General features: G+C 56.7%; 5 protein-coding genes across 5 annotated transcripts; 4 read left to right on the top strand and 1 right to left on the bottom strand.

The window, feature by feature from the left end:
- Position 1: 1 nt before the first annotated feature.
- VDBG_04021 (conserved hypothetical protein) lies at positions 2 to 1,141 on the top strand (the record flags this gene model as incomplete). Its single annotated transcript, XM_003006022.1, has 6 exons — positions 2 to 32; positions 86 to 152; positions 209 to 298; positions 353 to 442; positions 510 to 852; positions 908 to 1,141. 6 exons carry the CDS (start codon positions 2 to 4, stop codon positions 1,139 to 1,141), a joined length of 855 nt encoding a protein of 284 aa, XP_003006068.1.
- Positions 1,142 to 2,180: 1,039 nt separating this feature from the next.
- Positions 2,181 to 4,205, top strand: VDBG_04020 (KH domain-containing protein; the record flags this gene model as incomplete). The annotated part of the gene is made up of 5 exons (XM_003006021.1): positions 2,181 to 2,226; positions 2,357 to 3,058; positions 3,114 to 3,808; positions 3,864 to 4,038; positions 4,093 to 4,205. 5 exons carry the CDS (start codon positions 2,181 to 2,183, stop codon positions 4,203 to 4,205), a joined length of 1,731 nt encoding a protein of 576 aa, XP_003006067.1.
- Positions 4,206 to 5,287: 1,082 nt separating this feature from the next.
- Positions 5,288 to 6,334, bottom strand: VDBG_04019 (conserved hypothetical protein; the record flags this gene model as incomplete). The annotated part of the gene is made up of 1 exon (XM_003006020.1): positions 5,288 to 6,334. One exon carries the CDS (start codon positions 6,332 to 6,334, stop codon positions 5,288 to 5,290), a length of 1,047 nt encoding a protein of 348 aa, XP_003006066.1.
- Positions 6,335 to 6,772: 438 nt separating this feature from the next.
- Positions 6,773 to 7,315, top strand: VDBG_04018 (predicted protein; the record flags this gene model as incomplete). The annotated part of the gene is made up of 1 exon (XM_003006019.1): positions 6,773 to 7,315. The coding sequence occupies one exon, from the start codon at positions 6,773 to 6,775 to the stop codon at positions 7,313 to 7,315; it is 543 nt and encodes a 180-aa protein (XP_003006065.1).
- Positions 7,316 to 8,367: 1,052 nt separating this feature from the next.
- VDBG_04017 (aspartic proteinase) lies at positions 8,368 to 9,293 on the top strand (the record flags this gene model as incomplete). Its single annotated transcript, XM_003006018.1, has 2 exons — positions 8,368 to 9,234; positions 9,279 to 9,293. The coding sequence occupies 2 exons, from the start codon at positions 8,368 to 8,370 to the stop codon at positions 9,291 to 9,293; spliced, it is 882 nt and encodes a 293-aa protein (XP_003006064.1).
- Positions 9,294 to 9,340: the final 47 nt, after the last annotated feature.

Raw genomic sequence — 9,340 nt, 5'->3', positions numbered from 1 at the left:
GATGACAGAGCGCAAGAAGGGCTTGACATTCAGTGAGTGTTGGTGTGTACCTATGGTTCCACAATGTATGGCTTACGCCGAACAGCCACCACGCCTGTTTCCTCATGCTGGGTCAAAAGCTTCATCTCGCCCCACTCCAAGAGGGTATTCAAGTACGAGTCTATGCTGTCCGAATTTTCATGGTTGTTGTTAACATATGGGTCGATAGAAAGTTCTTGATATCGGAACTGGAACAGGTAAGGCACCTATCATCTTCCACGGGAGCAGCTTCTAACAGTGACACAGGTATCTGGGCAATGTGAGTGTTTCCGGACACTGTTCTTGTCGTCACACAGCAGCTCACCGTCCATAGCGACTTTGCGGATGAGTTCCCCGGCGCCGAGGTGATCGGCACCGACGTGTCCCCCATCCAGCCCTCTTGGATTCCGCCCAACCTCAAGTTGTATGTTATTTCTGCCCCTCTGGGTTCGCCGTGTGATGTACATGCTTACGCTCGGCGACTCATTCAGTGAAATTGACGACTGCACCCGAGAATGGACATATGCTGAGAACAGCATCGATTACGTCCATACTCGCTGGCTCATCGGCAGCATCGCTGACTGGACTGCTTTGTTCAAGGAGGCGTTCAAGTGCCTCAAGCCCGGTGGCTACCTCGAGAGCCACGAGCCGTCGTCCGGTTTTGAGAACCAGGGCGAGCCCCTGGACCAGAAGAGCGCCTTGGCCCAGTGGGGCAAGTTCTTCGTCAAGGGCGGACTGAAGTTCGGTCGTCCTTTCACCGTCTTTGAGGAACACATTCAGAGAAAGGCGATGGAGGCGGCCGGCTTTGTCGACATTGAGGAGCGTGAGATCATCGTACGAGCACCCCATACCTCACCTCTCACACTGCATATGACTAACGTGGAGACAGAACCCCGTCGGCAACTGGCCTGCCGATGCCAAGACGAAGGAGATTGCCCAGTTCTCTGAGGCGACCTTCCTAGAGGACCCCAAAGGGTACATCGCCTTCTTCGCCCACGCCCTTGATTGGACGACTGAAGAGATTGAAATGTACCTGTTGCAGTTCCGCCGCGAGCTCAAGTCGAGCAGTCACCGGGCCTTCTATCGCCACAGGGTCGTTTGGGGCAAGAAGCCCCTGGTCTGATAGCCTGACCTCACGTCAGCTCAACAGCTCTGAGGAGACGCCTCGTTCGAATTAGTGAAACTCCAAGAGTGGTCGCATGGGAGGCAGCAAGCGTGATTCTCTGGATTGGGAAGGAAATGGGATTGATCTTGACTCCGTAGCTTATGAAAGCAGTGACCTGCCTGTGACGGACCTGTCACTCTGTCTCCTTTTCCCACGCCCCCGTTGGTCACGGATATTCAATCAGAGGCCTACTTCCACACCTGTCTCGTTCGCCGTGGTGCTGTTTTTGCGTCAGAGCTCGAACCGAATGAGCGGCAGCGAATGAAACCAGTGAGCTGAGAAGCAACGCAACTACATTATGGTCATGCGAGAGGAATCAATGACTGCAGTCAGCAGATACCTGGTCATAGCTGTGCATTGTGGAAAGCGTCGAGTAATGGAGGGTTGAAGCCGCCATAATAAGCACGTAATTAATGACAACAGGATGTTGTTCACAGCCAGCCCGAATATCGAGGACTCATTCGCAACTTGCACGCGAACAATTCATTATGCTGGCCTCTTCCATATGGTCACGTGCACGCCGGTGTGAGCCACCAAGAGACCTGGGACTACCACGTGACTGTAGCATTTTCTCCGATATGATCACAGCAGTTTCTGCTTGAAGATTTTCAGCCCTTCCCAATCGAGCAGGCGGTCTAGGCGCAATGCTCAAACCTTCCTCACCTGTCACCACCACATCACCCGCCAACAGCCTGCCACTTGATTCTCCCCTCCCCTCAACTCAAACACCGCTCTGACCCAACAGTCGTCCTTGACTCCAAGAAGTCATCGACAGTGTAATCGCGAATCCTTCAAATCTGTGGCCGGCAGCAGTTAATCCACAGCGCTTGTTGTTCTTACGTCGTCCAGACACCTCGAAGCTTCGTAACCCTCGCAGGTCATCAGTGTCCGCTCTCTCGCGACCAAGATCTTGTAGCTGTAGCAACACTCGTGCTGCCCACGCGTCATTATTCTTTATTTAAACGAGCTTCTCGGGCAACAGAAAGAATCGTGCACCATGGCTGAACAACCGCGCGACCTGTCGTCGATCCTCGCCGCCCTTGGTAAGCAAGCACCCGAAACATGTACCATGCACAATGCCAGGTCTCAAGCCTGTCATGCCGTCGTCCCTATACCTTTGTCTGCGTTCTTTCACTCTGCGTTCTTTCAAAAAGCTGACTCGATGATCCGCAGGCGCTGCGCAGCGCGGTCCCTCGACGACGCCCACACAAGGACAACCACCTGCTCATCCCGGTTACCCCCCGCCCCCCGGCGTTCAACAACCGCCTCCCTCCTACCCTCCCATGCCCCAGGGCGCAGCTCCGCCGCTTCACTATCCTGGCGCCAGCGGCTACCCGATGCCTCAACCCTCGGCCTCTGGCAGCGTCGACCTCAGCTCTATCCGCCCTGTCAATTCTGGTACCGTCAGCCTTGCTGATGCTATTGCCCAAGCCAAGGCTTTTGCCGCCGAGAAGGGGGTCAGCTCCTACGATCGACCAGTCGTGTATGCCAATGAACCGCCTCGCGGGCCGCAAGATCCTCGCGCTTATCAGCAAAACTCTCGTTCCCGATCACCACCCTCGCGCCGTGACCCTTACCGAGACGGAGGCAACCCCTACCGCGATGAGCGTCGTGAGGATCGAGGCCCCTCTCGCGACTACGGCCACGGTGGTGGCCACGGTCGCGAGCGTTCCTACTCCCCAGGCCCCCGAGGCGGAGGCCGCACCTTTTCGCCCAAGAACGGCGGTGGCGGCGGCCGCGAGCGCTCCCCTCTCCGTAGCAATGGTGGCGACGACCACGCCGAGACCATTCAGATCGAGTCCAGCCTCGTGGGCCTCATCATCGGCCGACAGGGCGAGAACCTCCGTCGCATCGAGGGAGAGAGCGGCTGCCGTGGTACAGTTTCATGCCATCGACCGACGCGGCCCATACCGTTCGTGCAAAATTTCAGGCCCAAGGCCACGCCGCGCCGAAGTCAAGACTGCCATCAACCGCATCATCGAGGACAGCGGCATGAGTGTGATCAACCGAGGTGGAGCCCTCAAGTCGCAAGGTGATCCGCGCGCCGGCGGCATGGGCGGCCCCGCCCCCAAGGAGGGTGAAGACTGCCTGCAGATTATGGTGCCAGATAGGACCGTTGGCCTCATCATCGGACGTGGCGGTGAGACGATTCGCGACCTTCAAGAGCGTTCCGGCTGCCACATCAACATCACGAGCGAAGCCAAAGAGCACCAACGGCCCTTCGCCCCGTCAACCTCATTGGGCTCTCCCCAGGGCCGCTGCCATGGCCCAAAGGAGGCAATTCTAGAGATCGTCGACAAGCGACAGCCGTGGGTGACGGCCAGCCGGTCCCGCCCAAGAGGGGCCCTCGACAGGACAATGCTCGAGATGGTCCTAGTGGCGGCGGCGGGTGGCGGCGGTCATGATAAGATCAACGACACTATTCACGTTCCATCTGAGGCTGTTGGTATGATCATTGGCAAGGGCGGCGAAACCATCAGGGAGATGCAAAATAACACTGGGTGCAAAATCAATGTTGCCCAGTCGTCTGGTCCTGGTGAAGTTGAGCGCGAAATCGCCCTCATTGGCAGCCGCGAAAGCATCACGCAAGCAAAGGCAGCGATCGAAGAGAAGGTGGACGCAGTGGTAGGTCCATACAACACTTGCGAGGGATGAGCATTCTCGGCTAACATGTCAACAGCGCCAAAAGAGCGGAGGTGGTGGCGGTGGACGTGATGGTGGTGGCCGTGGTCGTCAACAACAGCACCATGACTATGACAGTTACTCGCAGCAGGCTTCTAATGCTCCAGCACAGGCTAACGCTCCGGCGGCTCCGGCGCCGGCAGCTGCAGATGGATCTGATCCGTACGCCCAATGTATGTTTCCACCCGTTGGCTGCCACTAATCTGCCGTTACTGACTTGAATCCAGATGGCGGCTACCAGAACTACCTGGCCCTTTGGTACCAGTCATTGATGTACCAGCAACAGCAAGGTGGTAGCGCTCCCCCAGCGGGCGGCCCCCCAGCTCCTGGTGCGGCTTAGGTGCGCCAGGGCTGCTCCTCGTCGACTTGGGGATGCATCCTTGTGTGATGTGCATGATCTTTCGACTTCGATCAACATGATGCCTCGCATGACCGTCTGACGCCTGACGAATTCTTCTGCGTGCCCGCCTCTTATTGACTGGTGCTGCATACTCAACGCCATCGTTGATTCGCCCCGATCGTTGATTCAAGATGCTGTTTATTGCACGTCTCACCCATTTGGAAGGGCACCGCATCCGCCTCATGATACACGACCACGGGGAAGGGACCACTTATTTGACGTGTGTCGTTCGGCCCCCGATGCACATGTCCAAGCTTTTGATTGACGCGCCATGACGCCTCTTGACGACTTGAACTCTAATGCTCGTCCGCTTCTTGCTGGGACCTCATTCGCACGCATATGACTTTGAAAGGACGTTCGTGGTGGGGACGAGGTTCAGCCACATCCATTGGACTCGCATGCTTTCATCGTGACGGTCGCGTTGATCCTTCAACTGCACGAAACTTCCATCGACGAACAACGTTTCTCCATCCTGCTGATCGTCCGTTTGGAATTGCCTTGGATATCGGCCGTGCCATGGTCTTACCTACTGTCACCACGCTAGGATTCGCCATCGACTGACGGTCGTTGTCCACCTTGAACAGCTTGCTACTATACCATGTACTGGATGATGGTTCTTCTGTGGCATTCTCGTCGCGGACAGCTCGTCACGATGTCCCGCTCAAGTTTACCGCGCAGACAGAACGATGGGACATGGTAGTCCTGTTGTCCCAGCGACACTTTTCGTTTTCCTTTTCTTCTTTTTTCGCTTGCCTTTTGTTTTCCCCTCCTAGCTTTGGCTTCATAGTTATGCGCAGGCGTTTTGCGCATACATATCTCTGCCCGATTATTTCAATCAGAGGCTCACAAATGGGATGGGCGGGCACAATGTGGTAGGCCAGGTTTTGGCCAAACAGAAAAAAAAAGCATGGAGGTGGTGAATGGACAATTGTCCACATGTATCAGATAGTAATGCGGAATATCAGTCAGCAGCTGTTCACGATTTGCGTGACCCTCCGATGCGCGCTTCGGCCTCATCGGCTTCATGCCGCCTTCTTGAACGTCTCCGTGACGACCTTCCAATAACGCGCAGAGTCGGTCCGGGCGTGTGCTACATGTCCGCTGCCCACGAACCGCTCTCTTCTCACCTCCAGCCCTCCAGCCGCCGCCTCGTCGGCGTGCGCTTCGACATCCTTCCAGCCGACCATTTTGTCGTCCGCGCTGTATACATATGTCCGCCGCAGCTCGGTTGCGGTGACCCGCTCCGCATTGAGCGCCGCCGCCGCCCGGTCGAGAGAGCTCGAGCGGCGCAGCGGCACGTGGAGGAGCCAGTAGATCGCCAGCAAGATGTACAGTACCGGTGCCAGCGGCCAGGGCACGCCCGTCGCGAGGGCGCCGTGGGTCCTGCGGAAACGAAAGGGGGCCGGGCAGGAGTCGAAGACGGCGACATGCGGGGGCAGAGCCGCGGGGCCCAGCAGGGCGAGGAGGCGGTGCAGGCTTGCGGCGCCGCCGTTGGAGAAGACGTGCAGGCGGAGGCGGTGGTCCTTGTCGCTGGCCGGCGGGGGCAGGCCGGCGATGAGGGACAGCGCCGGGGCGAGGGCGGCTTGGGAACGAGGGCGTGAGAGGACGTGCGTGGCTGGGTGTTTGATGAGGAGGAGGCGGGTGTGCGGGAAGAGAAGGAGGTGGTGAGACAGGTATTTGGCGATGTGGGCGTCAGAGGCGGCGTACCATGCGAAGAGGATCGTTAGATCGTGGGAGGGCGAGGGAGGGTCGTAGAGGAGGGTTGAGGGGGTAAGAGTCCTCATCCGGAGGAACGGGTCGGGGCTTTGCGTGGCCATCGCGGTATCAAGCGAGCACGTAGTACCGCGCGGTAGAAGGACTGGAAGGGCGTCGTCGCATTTTGTGCGGAGTTGTGCCGCAGAGCCTCGGACCTGCGGGCCATCGTCGCGCCGGGGGTCCGTTTCCGCGGAAGGGTGAGATGCTCCGAGTCTCACCCCGTGACAGTGACCGCGCTGCGGGCCACAGCGTCGCATCCCGAGCATCTGGCCCAGACCAATAGTCCAGGCGGGCCTCAGAAATCGCTCGAGCATTAGGCACCTACTTTGACAGTTGCCAAGTATAGCTGTGAATGGCCGAGATCCGAGATTTTGTAGAAGCCAAGCTCGACTGTAGCAAACAGCCTCTTGCAAGTGTTCCAGCCCTGCGGCTCAGCAATGATGTGTTCAATGACTTGACTCGGGAAACCCAATCAATCTCGCCTGTTGGCAGAGCCTTGACAGAGAATCGATGTAAGAACCAGTGAGAGGACATGTCAACTTCATTGCCAAGTCAATACTGTACAAACCCATTTTGGGGCTCCTGGCCGAGGCACTCCCCCCTTCCTGACCAAATAAATGTTCACGTCTTCCTCCTCTCTATTGTCAACTGGTCCTCGCCGTGAACCTCATCCTGCTAGTTTCTGTTGACTCTCACCTGTTGTTTCTCATAGCCACCACATTTTTTGCATGGTTTGCATATCGCCTTACAACATGCATTTCTTCACCCCACTTGCTATTCTTCTCTCGACCATGACAGTTGTGCTTGCCGACAATGATCAGGAAATCAAGTTCACAACACCCGAGACACAACAAGTACTCAATATCTCAGCACCCGTCCTCTTCGAATGGACTCTCCCTGAGTCTGGCACATATCGAGCTTTCGATCGCATGAACTTGACCCTCACCGTGGATGTTACAAACGAAGGAGAGCCTATGAGCTTGATGAGCCTGATTGCCATCGACATCGATCTCCGGAGTCTGAGCTACGAATGGCACCCGAGCAACTTCACAAAGGACTTGGACGAAATTTCTGCCACTCTGTTATCTGGAAACCACAATCAAGTACTGGCCGAGATTGGGGGCGACCCGAACGACGAAAGCGTTGGCTTCGTGGCACATGCTATCGAAGAGGTAGGCTTGGAGGGATACCATACCATGGCGCCTGCTGAGTCGGGGGCCAGTGTCGTGGGCCGGTCGATGTGGGCTTTCAGCGCTCTGCCTGTGATCGTGGCCGTGGCGCACGGCATGGTGTGAAACAGCATCGACTTGACGAAAGAGGTAGACATACGAGACATATAAAATGAACAAGATGCTCTCTCGTGACATGGTTTGCTTTGCTTGGCGAACTTTGCCCGTGAAACTATGTCACCCGTGCTTTCAAGGATGACAAGCCGGACCTTTGGACTGAAGTCGGCCGTCGTGTCACCTGTCCATGGCCGATCTGACAGATGCAGAGCGACCGGCCTCGGAGGAAGACATCGGCTCTGGGTGCTTGGTGCTGGCATGCCGTCAAGGTGCCCCTGAGTGGTTGTCACATATGCCTCTTCCACGCCTCGAATTGACGATGACCAACACCGTCCACTGCAGGCACCCGATCCTGGGCAACACTGCCGGCGGGTGATCGAGTTTCTGACGGGACCGGTGCCGCAAGCTCGCATTATAAGGGAGTACAGAATATCGGTGATTCGGCTAGATCGGGTCAACAAGCCTAGACAGCACTGCTCAAGTGATGTGCAGTTTGTACCTTGCTCTTGAACCGGGCCGATAGTTGCATCCACTAACAAGCGAAAGCTCGGTGGCCTCCAGAATATCTACCTTGGAAACCTAAGGTAATAGGTAGGTAGGTAAGTAAGGTAGCTTACCGTGGGAACAAACATGGTTCGAGGCAGAAACTCTCTCGGACACTTGCGTTCGTGTCTGCTGCGTCGTGTGGTTTTGGTCGGTTCTCTGCACCTTCCTCGCAATGCCACTGTTGTCATCCGCTCGCTCCTGCCTGCTGCAGTTTCGCCTAGGAAGTCTCTGATTCACCTCGCCATCGGGATGCATGTTTCTGTTTGCCTTGACACCGTGAGCTACAAGTCCGTCCACCCCTTCTATACCTCCGATCCCTCCCCCCCCCCTTTCTTCGTTCTATCGCCTGGGCCATCATCGTCCTCTTTACCCTGACACGTACTGTCGGTTTCGTGTGTTTTTTCAGGTCCATCCTGGACATCACCTTTGATTTCTTACTTCTTTCCATTTCAACATTCACCCACAAGTCTTTCGTTCAGAACTGAATCCCTCTTCCTGTTGTTAGGCCTTCCGACATGAAACCCATCAGCCTGCTCACCTCTCTCGCGGGCGCTGGCCTGCTCACGGCCACACTGGTCCACGCTGAGATTGATCTCTCGAGTCCTTTTCAGGGCGTCTCCTTTCAACGCATCAAGGCAGTCCGTGATCGATCCTCCGACGAGACCTCAACTCACCGCCAGGTCCTGAAGCCCTTTCATGGTCGCATCACCGGACACAATGCCGCTTCCGCCATTGCTGCCGCTGAGAAGGGACAGCCCGGCGCAGGGTACCAGAACATCACCGCCCTTTCGCCCTACGGGACGCAGTATGCCATGGAAGTCATCTGGGATGGCACGCCAATTCAGATGATATTCGACACTGGAAGCAGCGATACCTGGGCGGCCCGGTCCGACTTTTCCTGCACCAATCGAGGAGGAACCATAGAATACCCTCAAGAGTCGTGCAGTTTCGGCAACCCCGCAATCGACAGCTTCAAGTATGGCGAGATCCCCGACATACACTTCACCCTCGGCTACGGCTCCGGTGAACGCGTCTCCGGCCCCATGGGCTACAGCGACCTGACCGTTGCTGGTATCACCGTCAAACAAACGCAGGTCGGCCTGGCCAACCAAACCTTTTGGTACGGTAACAACGTGACCCAGGGCATTCTTGGCATGGCGTACCCTGCCTTGACGAGTGCCTATTCGGGGAGCCTCAGCGAGAACCGCCAGGCGTTCCAGATCCCTTATGCCCCTTTCTTCACCAGCATGGTTCAGCAGGGACTCAGTGATGCCAGCTTCAGCGTCGCTCTTGCCCGCAACTCGTCCAACGGCCTCATCGCCTGGGGTGGACGCACTGGCCTGCCCACCACGGGCCCGACCGCTTCTACCGACCTCATCGTTGTAAGTAGTAGTTGTAGAAGGCCCGTTAGGTTCTTCAACTGCAGCCTACCCTGGACTAACAGCACTCCACAGGCCAATATCAACCCAACAAGGAGCGAAACAGCCT

Source organism: Verticillium alfalfae, genomic scaffold (assembly GCF_000150825.1).
Source record: "Verticillium alfalfae VaMs.102 supercont1.4 genomic scaffold, whole genome shotgun sequence".
NCBI classification, from domain to species: Eukaryota; Fungi; Ascomycota; class Sordariomycetes; order Glomerellales; family Plectosphaerellaceae; genus Verticillium; species Verticillium alfalfae.
This window is presented reverse-complemented; position numbering and strand designations above follow the sequence as displayed.